Source organism: Protopterus annectens, chromosome 3.part1, assembly GCF_019279795.1.
Source record: "Protopterus annectens isolate FY-2018-M chromosome 3.part1, PAN1.0, whole genome shotgun sequence".
NCBI lineage: Eukaryota > Metazoa > Chordata > Ceratodontiformes > Protopteridae > Protopterus > Protopterus annectens.
In genome coordinates, this window is record NC_056732.1 from 1,822,097,356 (window position 1) to 1,822,116,011 (window position 18,656).

Consider the following 18,656-nt stretch of genomic DNA (forward strand, 5'->3'; position numbering starts at 1 on the left):
CTCCTCTTGACCAGCTAGTCCAGTCTTGGTTGGAGTGTGCATAACTTCCAATTTGGTGATATACGTGCATCTCTCACAAGTCTGAGTGTTGGGAGGTGAGAAAAGAGGGTTGTCTGTGTACATGAGGCAGTTGCTACACTGCCTCAGAATGCCCAAGTGCACCAGGTTAATAGGAGAAATCACAGGGAACTACCCTTTAATAATGCCAGGAGGGGAGATCATAACTACTAAGTACTGAAGCTATTTGTGTGAAGAATGACTAGTGCTGATGGCACTTAGGTGTGCTACAATAATTGCTACAAAAACCTGCTGAAGTGCAAACGATTAGGCTATTTGAAGGGCAAGAGAGAAAGATATAGCAAGATCTAAGGGAAAAACTGAAAAGCAGACTTTCTGTCCCCAGTAATACTTTACCTCAGCTTGGCGCAGCTGTGTAGAGCTTAAACAAGTGCAAACCTGTGCAAATACGGGCTTTTAAACCAGAATGTTGAAAGGGATGGAAAGACTACCCAAACGGCCAATAAACTACAATTTATTGGCCAGAAACCACTCCTCTTGTGGTAGATAGGCTACCTAGTGCTTATCACTCCCACTGATAAGCTGGAAGGCTTCCTTCCAACACAGAAAGGCTTGGGGGGTCAGAAGCTTACAAACAGTCCCGGATACAGAAAATATGTATCTGGACTAGACTAGTTACAGGAAAGGCAGGAAACAAGCTTAGAACTTTTTTTTTTTTTTTTACAGAAAATCAGCTAAAACAGCAGTAAAAATAATTCAAATGCAATGCAAGCTAGCACAATTGACTGTGTAGCAATATTATTTTTTTAGTAAAGTAGAAAAGGAGAAAGGAGGAACAGAAGAAAAAATTCAAGGTTAAGAAACTAAGTGGATTGGCCTAAATGTTCTCTCTGTATGAGGTAGAATTAGACTAGTTACAGGAAAGGCAGGAGTTAAAACAGCAGTAAAAACAATTCAAATGCAGTGCAAGCTAGCACACTTGAGTGTGAGCAATATTTTTTTTAGTAAAATGAAAAGGGAGAAAGGAGGAACAGATGATAATTCAAGGTTTAGAAACTAAGGTAGAATGAGCTAATGACACTAGACTGGGAGGAGTGTCCCAGATCAAATTTACAGTAGGGGTGGGCAACTGCAAAGCCACCAAGTATAAGAACAAAACACCAATGGGAGGGAGGGTGGAAAACTATCCTACTTCTACTAGCTACACAATTATAGGCAGAAAACACTACAGAAATGTTTATCACAACAGAAAAACAGCAGTGAGACACTAAATGAAAGTTTTAAACAGATAAAGGAGCAAGGAGACTCTAGAGAATGTGTTTAATTGCAAACAAATCAGTTATATTTTATACTCCTTGGCAGGAAATCATAACAAAAAACAGATGCTTAACAAATAGAGAAACTTTCCAGTTAATACCTTTCACACAGTGAAACTAGCTAAAATAGCTTTACAAGCAGTGTGACAGTAATAAAAGTGATTTAACAGGCCCTGTAAGGCAAACAATTTCAGTACTATTGTACAGATTAGTTTATAGCAATAAAATACAGTACAAATAGTAAGCAGCATACAATGAAAAGTGCTATAAACGGTTATAATAAGCAATAACTAGTAAAAATAAGCAAAAAAAAAAACAGGATACTTATTGTTATATATCACAGATCAGAGTTGTGGTTAGTGCTCCTCCTCCATTCAGCTCAGTGTGAATAAATAATAGGGTCATACTTCATAGTTAATTATTAGGCTAGCTGCCCTTGTATACCATTTTATGGTTAGCCAATTTCACATTCAAAGGTGAAAATTACAGCTTGTGTCTGTAAGGTAAACACCTTAATCATTATATCTACCCCTAACCTCCAAAGAAAGTGTTCTAACTTGTGTTGTAAGTACTTATAGGCTCCTAGGTAAGTACTCATCTAGATGCCCTATTTTAAGCCTAGCTAATTTTCCTTCTAAGGTGAGAATCAAACCCTGTACCTTGTCTCTCTGAGGTAAAAACCTTAACCATTAGCCTATACTGTGAAACATTTTCACTTTTACTCCTTAGTTAAGCGGGCCTTTGAGTTATGAGACAACTTATGAGAGATGCCTATACTTACTAATTCTGGAGGCTAGCATCCCATATACTGCATATGTCCGTAACAGCTCACCACAGGCTAGCATCCCACACAACACATACATCAGTAAGTGGCTCATCACATGCTAGAATCCCACATACTGCATACATCTGTAAGTGGCTCACTACAGGCTAGCATTCCTACATACCACATACATCAGTAAGCGGCTCACCATAGGCTACCATTCTCATATACCTTGTACATCAGTAAGCGGCTCATCACAGGCTAGAATCCCACATACAAAAAGCTGATTAGTAACTTATCTGGCATTGAGGCTATGACAGCCCACCACTGGACAAGTTATCAAGTAGCCTCAGTCCTCACCACTGGCAACAGTGGAGGACATTCGCTGGGAGGATAACAGATACACACACAGTATTTCCAGATGCATCTCTCTGCATCAAGTGCAATTTCCCTGAAGAGCACAATCAGTCCAGGGCTGGTTTCTCCCTCTTTCTCGGTGTCCCCAATAAGACTCCCCACTGGCACAGCTATAGCATTGATATCTCAGCTAAGTGACCAAACCAAGACCTCAAGCACCCTTTCTGTCCAACTAGTGGTTTGTGCCCATGCCCAAATAGCTGACACACACACACTTTGATGTTTGATCTATACACACACACACACACACACACACACACACACACACACACACACACACCTGGAAAAGGCTGGCACGGGTTTACTAGCTATGCCCCCTTCTGCCCAAACTATAAGGTAGTTTTCACTGCTAATAGTCACTCCTTATCAGCTACTTTAGGGCCATTAACAAAGGGTGTCCAATTTTACTGTGTAATATTAATACTAATACAAATGGTTGTTTGACAAAGAGCAAGGCTATTAGGAGTGGCCCACACAGTATCACCAAATAAATATGCAAGTCTCTCAAAATGTAAACATCTCTACACATATCAGCCACAATGAAAGGGTTAAATATATTTAATATTAAAAGAACAAGACAATACTGAATATAAAACCAACTGGTAACAGAAGCAGATACACGACCAAAAATTCACACCATTGTTGCAGAGAAACCAAAGCAACCAACTCTATATGTTTCAACTGCTTTATTGTACAAATCCACAAAGTTAAGTGTTTTCGTCATCTAGACTTCATCAGAACTCATTTTCAAGCAGTACCACGGTGGTGGTGTTGCGGTAGCGTTGTCGCCTCACAGTAAGAAACTGTCCGGTTCGATTCTCAGCTAGAGCGCTTTCTGCGAGGAGACATGCGTGAATGAGCGTACCTTCGTTGAAGGTTGTGCGTCAGGGCTGGCAACTCGGCATGTAAAAATCAACTGCCAATTATTAGCGGACCGGAGTTCCACTGTGGTAACCCCTAACCGGGAAAAGCCGAAAGACGCAACAACTTTTTTCCTTTACACACACCCTTTAACCCTAATCATCCAATTAGTTCAGTAAATCCCACCCCCCGATTTACTGCAATCAAAAATTTTAAAACTACATTCATTCCTAACAACAATACATAAATAAAAGTCTTTTCCAAAAGATTTTACAAAAAGCATTTGTACAAACTATGTATACATTAAAAAAAAATGTGTATATGTGTATATATATATATATATATATATATATATATATATATATATATATATATATATATATATATATATATATACATATATATATATATATATACATACATACATATACATACACACACACCCATGTTTGACCATAAAATTATATATGTTTATGTTTAAAATCACACTTCTAAATGTCTTAATTTCAAAACTGAGTTAATTGAACAGAACTCATTTAACCCTGGTGGGTTTAGTGCTTCTAAAATAAGTTGCCATTTTAGTTCACATTTGTTCAAGTATTCTTTAGTGATGTACCCCCTACTGTCTTTAATAACCTGTTCTATTACAATAAAGTTAAACCTATGTTCTAGACAAACGTTTATATGTCTAGCTAAAGCATTGGTATTTTTGCCATTCTTGATGTCACCTAAATGTTCATGCATCCTTTCTTTAAACTTTCTGATGGTTTTCTCAACATAAAATGCTGGGCATTCCTGGCAACAAGCTACATATACCACCCACTTAGAGTCACAGCTAAAGTATCCCACTACTTTGCACTCTTTGCTGTTAATCATAACCTCCTTAACTGTTAGCACACATGGGCATTGTGAACATCTCCCACATTTAAAAGCACCAGTTTTTCTAACTTGATTAATTTTAGGCTTCAATAATAACTGCTTTATTGTTCTATCCTTTCTATATATTGCAACTGTTTTTGTCTGACTCTTTCAATACTGAATATATATTCACAATAACATCAAAGTTAAAACCACAGGAAGTATTAAAATAATACTGCAGTACAGACTCCCACAAATAAAGAAAAATACTTAAACTAAGCTTTACTATATTCCTGACTGTATCCAAGAGAGCTATACTGTTCCCTAGAAACTTACTTAATTAGAGCAAAGCAGATGTGGTGAATGGATCTTCTACTTGTCAGGTCCAAGACAGAATACAGAATGCTCTGTCCCACTAAAAGACTTCTCAAATTAATATCAAACATATTACTGCTGGGATAGCTTGAAGAATTGCATCATTTCTGGTCATCTGACTTCTAGTTCCCAGGCCAAACCCCCCACTGCTAGAAGCTGGCAATATTTAGCATCTACCTGTAAAAATATACAGACAAGGGCTTTTCCCTCACATCTTTGGCAGATAATGGAAGTCATAAAACAATTGCATTCCTTCATGCTTCAAAAGTAGCAGTTAGTTCACTCCAAGGACAATATAGAAACCTTCCTAGTACAGACTCTGTGTCTCTAACTGTAGTGAAAACGTGAGAGAGAACCTTTTTATTGCATAGCCTATAAAGTAATTTAATTTCAGATATTTTTCTTAAGTTTGCTGGACTGAAGTTAACCTCCTGTATTCCAGTTTCCACTGTTAAAATATATACATTTAAACAGTTACAATAGTGCATGTACATTTCTGTTCTCTTCCAGTAGGGCACACTGTGGTTACAGTTGAAACACAGCACTTTGCAAATACCTTTTCAACACGCACGTCTGTACAAGCAGTTTGATATACACATGACATGCAATTTTAATACATTTGTAACATAAGCATCTTCCATTAAACATTTCAATATTTACCAATGACATATAATTATTTACAAAATTCCAGCTAGCTGTGCTGGCAGTATCTCCTTTCATCACAGAGGCTTTATAATACCAAATGTCTAGTTTGAAATGCTCAGGGTCATTCAGATTTGTTTCTTGCAATAATGCAAACAGAGTCCTAATTTTCCCAGTGCTCACAAATACCTTTGGCATTTTTTAAAGGACTAGAACCACTAACATTCCAGGATGAGACTGCAAACTACTTGCTGCCACTATTACAGTACCTTCCTCTGCAGAATTAATCATACATCTAAGGTGCTAGATTCAAAACAAGAAGTATATCAGTTTCTTATGCATCAATTTATCAACATTGTGAAAGGTATTCCTTGCATCTTAAATTATGTAAAACTTAATAAGAACACATAAATAAACTAGAAGAACATTAGCATGCATTTGTACAAACTATGAACAATTGCAACATAGTATTCAGTTTCCTTAATACATTTAAGAACTACCATGTCCCTAAAAGAACAGAGATTCTAGATGAACATGCACAAAACTCCTACCTGTAGCTAGGAAACACCTGATGTGTTGTCTCTGAGCATCATCCACCCATTTCACAGCACCCCATTTATCAAATTATGGTCATACCTGCATCTAGCTTTCAAAATCTCTCACCCTTCGAACTGAATGCTGAGGCTCAGATAACTGGCTACAGTGTAGGCAATTTTTTTCCCTTCAAAACTACAGATCCGTTATTTTGAATTGTTAATCCTCTGTCACAGCTACAAAGTAAGAGGTTATTCTTTGATAAACATTTTTTTTACTTCTGAACAACTTTTGCAGCTTATTTTAAATCTGGTACTACAGTGTTCCTTTAATCTTTCTCAGGATCACTAAGCCAAGAAATTTCTCTGCTTAAATAGGCAGATAGGTAGAAATAACAACTGCTTTATTACAGGATGCTCATCTTAACTGTTATCAGAACTGTAGACACAAAGACGATCTTAGACTATTGTGTTATCTTATCTGTTATCATAACTGTAGACACGAAGTCTATCTTAAACTACTGTGTTATCTTATCTATCAGAACTGTAGACACGAAAACTATCTTAGACTATTGTGTTATCTTAACTGTTATCAGAACTTTAGACACGAAGACTGTCTTAGACTCTTGTGCTATTTTATCTGTTATCAGAACTGTAGACACGAAGACTATCTTAGACTATTGTGTTATCTTAACTGTTATCAGAACTTTAGACACGAAGACTATCTTAGACTATTGTGTTATCTTATCTGTTATCAGAACTGTAGACACAAAGACTATCTTAGACTATTGTGTCTTAAAACAGAAGCAACATTACTCATCCTAAGCTGAATATTTGGTAAGCTGTTCTCCAAAAACATGCACAACTCCCTGAATAAAGGAAAATTATACTTACACTGAAACCAATGAGTCCCCATTTTTAAAGTCAAGCTCAGAGCTTTTATAAAACAAAAAAATTACTCCTACATTCAGGTCAGATAAATCACAATATCTGAGATGTTCAACATTGCAAAATAAAGACACCTAACATCAACTTCTTTGACTACACCATTTTCACAGTACTTCCTTTCTGGTTTACTACTTTAGTTGCTTTCTGCCCGACATTCTTCTCTTAAAAAGACTAAAAAAATGTCCATTTGTTTGTTCTCGGTTGCTCTGAAGTTGTTGAAAAGTCATCCTCTGTAATACTTGCCATCTACAATGATCCCTCAATACCTTTGTAAAACAACGGCTGGAGCCTTGTCTCTTCCTCTGCAGCAGCATACAAACTGTGACAGCTTTCTCAGGAAGGGTCAGCCAGATGCTGGCTGGATACAATAACTGACATTTAAAACTCCCTCCACATCACAACTTCATTACACGATGCTGTCCTTTCTTGTTTCTGATGCCTCCTGCAGACTATGTCATGTTTTTTTACATTGGGAAGACAGTTAACGCACTTAATTGTAGGATCTACCAACATATTTATAGTATAAAAAAGGATAACAATTCTTAGCTAGGCACTCTTTAACTTGTAAGAGTTTTGTGAAGTTCAAATTTTTGATCCTTGAGCAAGTGCCCATCTCTCCTTTTGCAGGGGATTGGAAAAATACCTTACTATTGAAGGAAATGTCCTGGCAAATTAATCTCAGTGCCACTTCTTTACCTGGCATCAATGATAATATTTCGTGAGCTGCAGAGGAGAGGGACTATGGTATGTTAAATTATGCTTTTATATATTTCTATATATTTTTCACTTACTTTTAGATGGTTTCATTCATGTATTATGCATTTATGTATTATTTTGTTGGTGAGGTCTGGTGGGTCTTTAGAGCTTGCCAGTTTGTGATTGGTGTATTTTGGAGGTGCGGTAGTGATGTAAGGTATTTAAAATGTTTTAACAATGCTTTTTAGGTTCTGAAGAGGTCTTGAAAGCTTTAGGGACAAAAGCACTTAACCTTTGTTTTATTAAAGTCTTGTGGTCCTTCGGTCTCTCAGTTTTGTTTTTTTATTTTTTTGCTTCTAATGAAAAATTATGATCATACCATATACTTTTCACTACTTTTATTTATTTATTTTTTAAGCCCACAGTTTTGACAAAATCCTTTTTTAAGATGGCATGTGTGAAAGCAAACCAAGACGGAGGGGTTAGGAAACTGACAAAAGTGATTGTGAGAGAAAATATGATCCCAGTGAAACAGATAAATTCTGTTTATACTGCTTACTTGGACCTTAATAAACCTTTGATATGGATTCCCCCTGCTGGCACTGCTGACAAGCCCAAAAGTCCAAAAGGTTAAACCCCTATATCCCATACCGGGCTGCACATTGGCTCTCTGATGGAACTCACCCAGTAAGGGCTGACTGGACCATCTTAACTAAATGGGTTGGCACTAGTGGTCTTCCTCAGGGCTTTGTCCTCAGTCCCTCTCTGCTCCTCTTCTGCATCCATGCCTCCGATGCAAAATCAGAGGTCAAAGGTCTACGATACACCAAGTCATCAGATGACTGTAAGCTGGGTGCCATTACTGACAACTTCCACAAGATACTGATATCCTCTAAGTGGGGGTTGCCAGGACCAAAACTTGATACACAGATGATTGCCGTAAGCTTAAAGTCAAAACATGTACCATAAATGCATTTGGGAAACTAGTCTATCCTGCAATAATGGAGCCCTAGTTAAGATAAGCACTATCATAGACAATAATATATCCTTCAATCACCAGGTATCAGTTGCAGTTAGGAAATTATACTTCGCCCAGTAAATTACCAAAATGTCTACCATATCTAAGGATGTAGTAATCCCCTCTATTCCTCTGTCAACAATGCACTGTTTGGAATAACTCCAAAACACCTTACTCAACTAGAAAGATTGCAACTTTTTCTACCTAATCACAACTAAACGAGTAACAACAAATTTACTCCTGGGATAAGCAGTATAGCTCTCATTGAGTAGGGTAGCAAATCCACCCAGTAAACATTCTAGGTTGCATGACTAACCTATACACTGTCACACAGGCCATCACTCCAATAAGATCCTATGAATTTGTAAATGAAAGGGCCTATCCTGCTTAACCAACTACATGTCCAGAAAAATGGTAAAACTACCAACACCTGCTCCAAGCTGCAACCTTTGGTTCTTCTTGATAAAGGGTATTAAAACACTGGATATGCAGTGGCAAAGTTTTAATGGTTTACTGAACTGATTTGCCAAGTTATGAACCTATAAGGAAGTTTCCCTTGGCACGTAAGAACAACAAAGCATCATCTATTGGCTGCAGTACTCCAGGTAGGTCCATGATAGCCAAATCTGTCCAGAAATCCTCTTCATTATCAACCCTTATTTTTCATTTTTCTACATGGTCAGGTATCGCATGAACTGTTGTCAACTTTTTGATTCAGTGTCAGTCTCCTACCTTTTTCAACAGTCATGTTCGACTGTCACAGGTCTTCTTTCATTCAGTCCGGCCAGCCAGCTATCCATCCCTTTCCTCAATGCCCTTTGTTTCCTCTTGCTTTCGTCCTGTCTGTCCAAATCATCTTCACCAGACTGTCTTCTGCTTTCCTGCACATGTGCCAAACCACTAAAATCTATTCTTTGACATTCTTGGCAACTGAATCTACTTTGCCTTCTGCTCTGTTTTCATTTCTTCATCTGTTCCACAGTGTACATCCAACCCAGGCACTTGATCTCCATCATCTGTAGGTTTCCCAATTGCTCAGCTTTCCTGCCCAGGTTTTGAGCCATACAGCAATAGTGATCACTGCACAATATTTCCAGCTTCTTTGGTATTCTTCTGTCACACACTAGCCCCAGCACTCTGTGTCAGTTGGCTGCAGCCCCTTCATTTCTACGTCTGACCTCCTCATTCAGACTTCCCTTCTCCTGTGCTGCCCCTCCCAGATATTTGAAGCTGTTAACCTGTTTCACTATTTTCTATTCTATCTCAACTTTCATCTGCTTCTGACTTCCCTCATTTACTGCCAGGACAGCTGTCTGGTCTGTACTCAGCTTCATCCAGTCTGCCTTCAGTTTTGTATTCAACTGCCATAATAGAAATTCTGACTTTTGTAAAAAGTCTAAACAGTTTCCATGAACTGACATCTGATGACATAATTTGTTATTTAAATATGGTCTTTTAGAGTATAAATTAATGGCTTGAATTAATTCTTGGTCTAAATATGTTTGTGAAGATGAAAACACTTAGTATTCTTAGTTTTTTTTTAATACAAGTGGCCTTTTTATCTATTTTTACAGTTGTAGTTGCTTTTACACTTTCCCTGTAACTTTGTAAATAAAGAAAGGATGCCACTCAATATCACGGTCTTTCCTGCATTTCTGACACAGATGGAGAGCTCTGTCATGGATTGGATACTCTAAATTGGTGCTAGGTGTGAGCGTGTGTGCCTTCTATGGAAGGTTGGGCACAGGGCTGGCAATTCGACACTGTAAAACACCACTGCCAATCATGAGCGGACAGGTGATCTGCTGTGGTGACCCCTAACCGGGAAAAAGCCGAAAGAAGAAGAAGAAGAATGGAGAGCTGTGTATATCCCTCAAGGGTTTTCTCATCTGGGTGTTTACATCTACATGGACCACTGTCACTTCATAATCATATCTCTCTGGTTTAATGTCCTTGAGAACCCTTGAAATGTCAGCTATCTTAGTTCCTGAAAGACAACTCACTGTCAGCCTGCTTTTATCCAACCTCATGACAGCATACTCAGTGTGTCTGCCTATGGAATTACCAATTACTAGTGCATTTTGTCTGACAAGTGTACTGATGGAGTAGATTTGGGATAATCTGGTGACTCTTAGCTGTCTTTGTACCAATATGTGTTATATGCTTTGTTTGTGAAACATCCATTTCTTAATGGGCTGTAGAAACTTGAACTTGGCCAGAACTTTTTTTTACAGCCTCAGCATCTGACTAAGTTTGTGTAGAATATTGTGTTACTGTGTGTTGTTCACAGGTTGTATTAGATTGTGTGACTGTAGCATTCAGTTTAGTTAAGTACTTGAATCTCTCACAAATAGGAGGTCTCAACCTAAGTAATAATTTGTATCTGTGACCATCAGTCAGTTGCTATGTTGCCTGAGTTACAAGGCTGGCAAGAGAGGTGGGACTAGCTTGTGCATCCTCCATCTTAGTCCAAGGAACAAGAGAGAAGGGGCTCTAAAATACTGCCACGTTGATACTATCTAGTATAAAAAAATAATTGAGTTAATTGTAATTTACCTCTAAAACTGCTGTTACAGTTATGATTTCTAAAAAATAATTAAATAGCTAAATATGAACAAATAATAATAATTAATACAGAACAGTCCCAAAACCAGTGATAAAGTCCACAGAAAAAGATCACAAATGCCAAAACCCAAAGCATTCCGTATGACAGCAGGCAGATGTGAAGCAAATGATAGATATACTACAAAAAAATACAAGCCATTTTTTTCAAATGTGTGCGCTAATAATAACAATTACCCATTTGTTAACCAAGTAGGCCCACTGGACATGGTGTACCTTTTCAGGGGCAACTTGAGAGCAACAGCAAGTTAAGTGGCCTGGTCAATGTCAGACAGAAGACAAATCAGGTGAGGGAAACAAACCCTGTATCACAGAAACTACAGCTCACAGATTGAATAGCTCCTGGTTTTATAGTATTTAATATAAAATGAATGAATGAAGTAGATGTATTTAGCACTAAAACCCTATTATTGCTTCGATACTTAAAATTATTTAATAGTGGTTTGTTAAAATTCCACTATAACACTATGCTATAATAATGCTCCCTAATCAGCGTATATACACAGTTTAAGTTGCTACATTTCTGGTTCTTCAATATTTAAGGTTCTAGGGACAGAAACTGAAACTGAAAGTACCTGCATGTATCAAAGGCACTGCTGTATGGAGAAGTGCCCAGGGGATTTAAACTGAGGGAAATAATAGAGAAACAGCTCAAGCTTTAGCCAGTAAGGACCACCTCTCAGAAAAAAGCTGTAGCAAAATATTTCCCACAACAGAACAATCACATCTGGCCCAGCAATACTTAAGTACAACTACCTTTTCATGTAACTATTAATTAAAAAATAGTCTTCTTTTTTTGGCTTTTCCCAGTTAGGTGTCACTACAGTGGAACAAGTCTGCAGAACGACTGGCCGTGGAGTTTGATGGTGTTGAGTTGCCAGCCCGATGTGCAACCTTCCATAGAAGCACACACCTTCCATAGAAGCACACACATGAATACACTCAAACCTAGGGCCAATTTAAAGTATCCAATCCATAGTCTTTGGGATGTGGGAGGAAACTGGAGCACAATTAAAAAAGACAGTATTCAGTAATGTTCATACATAAAATGTGATCATTAAAAACAAGCAAATGGATACTGAAACAAGAAAGTCATAAATTCATATGACTTAACCAATGGTGTAACAAGTAAATAAAATACATAGGGATTCAAGTATATGTGACAGCATTAACAAAAGGGAAAAGCCATTGGAAATAAAACTATGTACGACCAGTTAATACAAATTGTGACTTTTTAGAATCATACATCAGTTGCAGTCAATAAAGGGAAAAAAAAGTTTAAAACAGCAACATAATGACAGCTACAGTGTTAAAAAATGCATATATGGTGACTTGGGTGCTTCAGGAAGCCCTAAACTGCAAGGGAAGTGCATACTGTTAAATGAAACTTAAACTTCAGAATGACTGAATTCATACTTTCAAATCCATACTGGATCCACTTATAAAGAGAGGGCAGAGCTATATTTCAGAAATGTCTTTCTAAAGCTCAGAAAACAACTTCCAAAATGTGCATCTTTTTTAATATTGCTAAACATTTTGGAATGCAAAATGTATAGACTGTTAATGCCACCAAAGCCAGTCGAGAGAGAGCATGAGAGAATGTACATTGAGAGAGAGAGAGCATGAGAGAATGTACATGGAGAGAGAGAGAGCATGAGAGAATGTACATGTAGGGAGGGAGAGAGGGGGAGAGAGAGAGAGAGAGAGGGGGGGGTGGGGGGGAGAGAGAGAAAATCAGGCAACACACCCATTGGTTGTTTAGTTGATATCAGTCACAGTGAAACAGATGGTATGATGCAAATGTAAATTGGAACCTATGTCACTGATACATGGCACTACAGCATCTATCTACCCATGGCTGTAGGGGACCCAACTGTGTATAATGAAAACATAGTGAGGGGCATGACGAATGGTACTTGAGTTTCAAGGGCATCACATCCGTATGCAATGGGGGAGCCCTATACTCAGAACTAACTATGACTGATAAATACACACACACACACACACACACACACACACACATCAGGTAATACAAACTTGCAAGAGTGTAACTTAGCAGATAACAAAATAAGCACTCAGGCTTACCATAATTGGAAAACAATTCATTTTAGATTTTTATTTATGGATTAACTTGTACAGCCACTTGAAACCATATCATGTCACTGTAAAGACATTTACACTACACCTCCCAGAACACTCTGCATCCCTTGCCTCATCCATACCCTGGTTCCACCCCACCACAACAAAATGAATATTTCACAAATAAAAGAACATGCTAGAGGATTTAAAAAAAGGCACCCACTTCCCTATCAATACCATCTGTATTGCTCACAGAAATAAACATTACTGTTTCTCAAGAATTTTGAATTATAGGCACAGAAGGTGTCTGTAGACAGAAAGCAAGTTTTGTCATCAGCAAAGAAGTTCTTACCTCTAACATCATGATCCCTGGTTCAGCCTCCAAGTGTTGTTTGTAAGGACTAACAGTCTGACAAATGAAATAAAACTGTCACATAAAGCCAGATACCTCTGAAACTGCCTGCACAAGTAGCAGGGGTTTCCTTCAACAACTTTGGGATCCTGTCCCTTAACTTCCTGTTCATCTTTGAAATTAGTCCCTATACTAGGTTAGGTGATTAATATTCATGACATACAGCTGGCATTAATGTGTAGGGGGTGGGGAATTGTTTAAATATTTAATGAGATAGAAGGTACATAAAACTTTCAGCCCACTCAGCTAGGGAAAGTATACCATACTTAGTTTAGATCTACGCACATTCATAGCTTTAAGCCTTTTAACTCCAAAATTGAAGATAAATTCAGAAATAATCAGAACAGAGACACTTATCAGAATATTAGTAATATTATTAACTAGAATAATTGACAGACTAAGAGAATGTAAATGAATGTGCATTTTCTGAATTCAAGTTTTTCAATTACTGTCATTATTTAAACCCCATTTCCACCATGTTTTCTAGCAAAATGGCCAGTTTTTAGGAAAAATTCGAAGGAACAGATCAAAATTTTGAGTCATGATCAGGCACAGTTGAGAGGTATGCATGTTCTGTATATTTACATTTTCCTTCAGACTCCCATCATGTGTGCTATTATTTATACACTATGCCTTATATTTTAATAGCTCTGCTGTCACTGTTTCAGATGATTTATCAGATTAAGATCAGTGTGAACAGGTATTAGGAGGTCTTAATGTCGATACAGATTACAAAACTGTACAAGGAGTTTTTTCAGTCTTCGTACTGTATTGTATTGTATTGTATGTATGTATATGGGTCTACTGTATATAATCAAAAACTCACTTTTTCGAAAAAAAACAGTATACCCACGGTTGCGCGAAAGTGCACTTCACAGAAAATGCACTTTCACGAACAGGCAATGTCCTCCACTGTTGTGCAGTAGTCACGGACTTTAGGGTTAGGGCTTGGGTTAAGGATAGTGGATAGCCCTACTAGGTATCCACTATCCTTAACCCAAGCCCTAACCCTAAGGTCCATAACCATTCGCTCAAGTGGTGTTTGCAAAAGTGCAGTTTTGGAGAAGTGCCCTTTCGCGTAACCGTGGGTCTACTGTTTATTTTCGAAAAAGTGAGTTTTCGATTATATATAGTAGACCTATATATATCTATATATATATATATATATATATATATATATATATATATATATATATATATAAATATATATATATATATATATATATATATATATATATACATATATATATATATATATATATATATATATACATATATATATATATATATTTATGGTTCTACTTCGCTGACAGCCCATTTCACTGAAACCCATTTGGACAGCTCATTTCATTGACAAACATTCTAGGTGGGGGCTGCACCCCAATGTGGAGGGCTGTGCCCACACACCCCCAACTATATATAACAACTCCACAGTCGCACAACAGTGGGGAGGGGGGCAAAACCCAGGTTTTTGCCTTGAATACTTTTGTCGATGAAATGAGCTGTCGACCAAATGGGTTTCAGTGAAATGGGCTGTCAGTGAATAGAAGTAGACCCATATATATATATATATATATATATATATATATATATATATATATATATATATATATATATATATATATATAAACAAGGTTCACTGCACTTTGTGTCAGGCTCATGTGTAGCTGTATGATAAACTGTCTAAGGAATACAACGGACAGGTGTGTTATTGTGCTGTGCAGTTTTCTTTCATCTACCACTGATCAGAGAAACATAGGATTCTAGCAAAATATGAGGACCATTTGTCTGATATTGTCTGCACCTTTATCTTTCTTCAGTAAAGGTTGTAGATAATTCATCTTACATCCCCCATAAAGTACAGTTGTATAAGATCTTACCATAAGGGTAGAGGCCCTTCTCTTCACTGTTTCAGTATTCTTTACAATAGGGATCCACTGCCAAGGGTGGCCCAATGTCCGGCCAGTATACCAAAGACTTTAGGTTGCCTATGGTATGCCATATTTCACACGTATGGCCCCAGCATATAGCGTAGGGCATAAAGGTGATGTCGGAGTTGCCATCCCCAGAACTGAGAGCCCCAGTAGGAATGCCAGTCCAAGGAGTAGAGAGGTAATAAGTGCATCCAGAGGAGAAAAGATCCATTTGGAGGAGAGAGGGGAGTACTGCAAAAGTGAAGAGAAAGATATCTACCATTATGGTAAGATTTTACACAACTGTACCATGTCATTCCATTTCACTGTTGCTGTATCATTACATTAGGGAGAGTGAAGAGATTCTACATAACTGTACTATGTCCTTCCATTTCACTGTTGAAGGATCATTACATTAGGGAGAGTGAAGAGATTCTACATATCTGCACTATGTCCTTCCATATCACTGTTGCAGTAATCATTACATTAGGGAGAGTGAAGAGATTCTACTTAACTGTACTATGTCCTTCCATTTCACTGTTGTAGTATCATTACATTAGGGAGAGTGAAGAGATTCTACATAACTGTACTATGTCCTTCCATTTCACTGTTGTAGTATCATTACATTAGTGAGAGTGAAGAGATTCTACATAACTGTACTATGTCCTTCCATTTCACTGTTGTAGTATCATTACATTAGGGAGAGTGAAGAGATTCTACATAACTGTACTATGTCCTTCCATTTCACTGTTGCAGTATCATTACAGTAGGGAGAGTGAAGAGATTCTACATAACTGTAGTATGTCCTTCCATTTCACTATTGTAGAATCATTACATTAGGGAGAGTGAAGAGATTCTACATAACTGTACTATGTCCTTCCATTTCACTGTTGTAGTATCATTACATTAGGGAGAGTGAAGAGATTCTACAATACTGTACTATGTCCTTCCATTTCACTGTTGTAGTATCATTACATTAGGGAGAGTGAAGAGATTCTACATAACTGTACTATGTCCTTCCATTTCACTGTTGTAGTATCATTACATTAGGGTGAGTGAAGAGATTCTACAATACTGTACTGTCCTTCCATTTCACTGTTGTAGTATCATTACATTAGGGAGAGTGAAGAGATTCTACATAACTGTACTATGTCCTTCCATCACTGTTGCAGTATCATTACATTAGGGAGAGTGAAGAGATTCTACATAACTGTACTATGTCCTTCCATTTCACTGTTGCAGTATCATTACATTAGGGAGAGTGAAGAGATTCTACATAACTGTACTATGTCCTTCCATTTCACTGTTGTAGTATCATTACATTAGGGAGAGTGAAGAGATTCTAAATAACTGTACTATGTCCTTCCATATCACTGTTGTAGGATCATTACATTAGGGAGAGTGAAGAGATTCTACATAACTGTACTATGTCATTCCATATCACTGTTGTAGTATCATTACATTAGGGAGAGTGAAGAGATTCTACATAACTGTACTATGTCCTTCCATTTCACTGTTGTAGTATCATTACATTAGGGAGAGTGAAGAGATTCTACATAACTGTACTATGTCCTTCCATTTCACTGTTGTAGTATCATTACATTAGGAGAGTGAAGAGATTCTACATAACTGTACTATGTCCTTCCATTTCACTGTTGTAGTATCATTACATTAGGGAGAGTGAAGAGATTCTACATAACTGTACTATGTCCTTCCATTTCACTGTTGTAGTATCATTACATTAGGGAGAGTGAAGAGATTCTACATAACTGTACTATGTCCTTCCATTTCACTGTTGTAGTATCATTACATTAGGGAGAGTGAAGAGATTCTACATAACTGTACTATGTCCTTCCATTTCACTGTTGTAGTATCATTACATTAGGGAGAGTGAAGAGATTCTACATAACTGTACTATGTCCTTCCATTTCACTGTTGTAGTATCATTACATTAGGGAGAGTGAAGAGATTCTACATAACTGTACTATGTCCTTCCATTTCACTGTTGTAGTATCATTACATTAGGGAGAGTGAAGAGATTCTACATAACTGTACTATGTCCTTCCATGTCACTGTTGTAGTATCATTACATTAGGGAGAGTGAAGAGATTCTACATAACTGTACTATGTCCTTCCATTTCACTGCTGTAGTATCATTACATTAGGGAGAGTGAAGAGATTCTACATAACTGTACTATGTCCTTCCATTTCACTGTTGTAGTATCATTACATTAGGGAGAGTGAAGAGATTCTACATAACTGTACTATGTCCTTCCATTTCACTGTTGTAGTATCATTACCTTAGGGAGAGTGAAGAGATTCTACATAACTGTACTATGTCCTTCCATTTCACTGTTGTAGTATCATTACATTAGGGAGAGTGAAGAGATTCTACATAACTGTACTATGTCCTTCCATTTCACTGTTGTAGTAACATTACATTAGGGAGAGTGAAGAGATTCTACATAACTGTACTATGCCCTTCCATTTCACTGTTGTAGTATCATTACATTAGGGAGAGTGAAGAGATTCTACATAACTGTACTATGTCCTTCCATTTCACTGTTGTAGGTTCATAACATTAGGGAGAGTGAAGAGATTCTACATAACTGTACTATGTCCTTCCATTTCACTGTTGCAGTATCATTATATTAGGGAGAGTGAAGAGATTCTACATAACTGTACTATGTCCTTCCATGTCACTGTTGTATCATTACATTAGGGAGAGTGAAGAGATTCTACATAACTGTACTATGTCCTTCCATTTCACTGTTGTAGTATCATTACATTAGGGAGAGTGAAGAGATTCTACATAACTGTACTATGTCCTTCCATTTCACTGTTGTATTATCATTACAATAGGGAGAGTGAAGAGATTCTACATAACTGTACTATGTCCTTCCATATCACTGTTGTATCATTACAATAGGGAGAGTGAAGAGATTCTACATAACTGTACTATGTCCTTCCATTTCACTGTTGTAGTATCATTACATTAGGGAGAGTGAAGAGGTTCTACATAACTGTACTATGTCCTTCCATTTCACTGTTGTAGTATCATTACATTAGGGAGAGTGAAGAGATTCTACATAACTGTACTATGTCCTTCCATTTCACTGTTGTATTATCATTACATTAGGGAGAGTGAAGAGATTCTACATAAGTGTACTATGTCCTTCTATTTC

The 18,656-nt window shown here is 37.4% G+C and overlaps 1 protein-coding gene across 1 annotated transcript in view; it reads right to left on the reverse strand.

The window, feature by feature from the left end:
* LOC122798921 (zinc finger imprinted 3-like) overlaps positions 1-13,638 on the reverse strand; it is a 144,602-nt gene extending 130,964 nt beyond the window's left edge. The window contains exon 1 of the mRNA XM_044068011.1: positions 13,499-13,638. Coding sequence (XP_043923946.1) covers positions 13,499-13,510 — 12 coding nt within the window. The 5' untranslated portion in view covers positions 13,511-13,638. The remainder of the gene's footprint in view (positions 1-13,498) is intronic.
* Between the last annotated feature and the right edge of the window lie 5,018 nt (positions 13,639-18,656).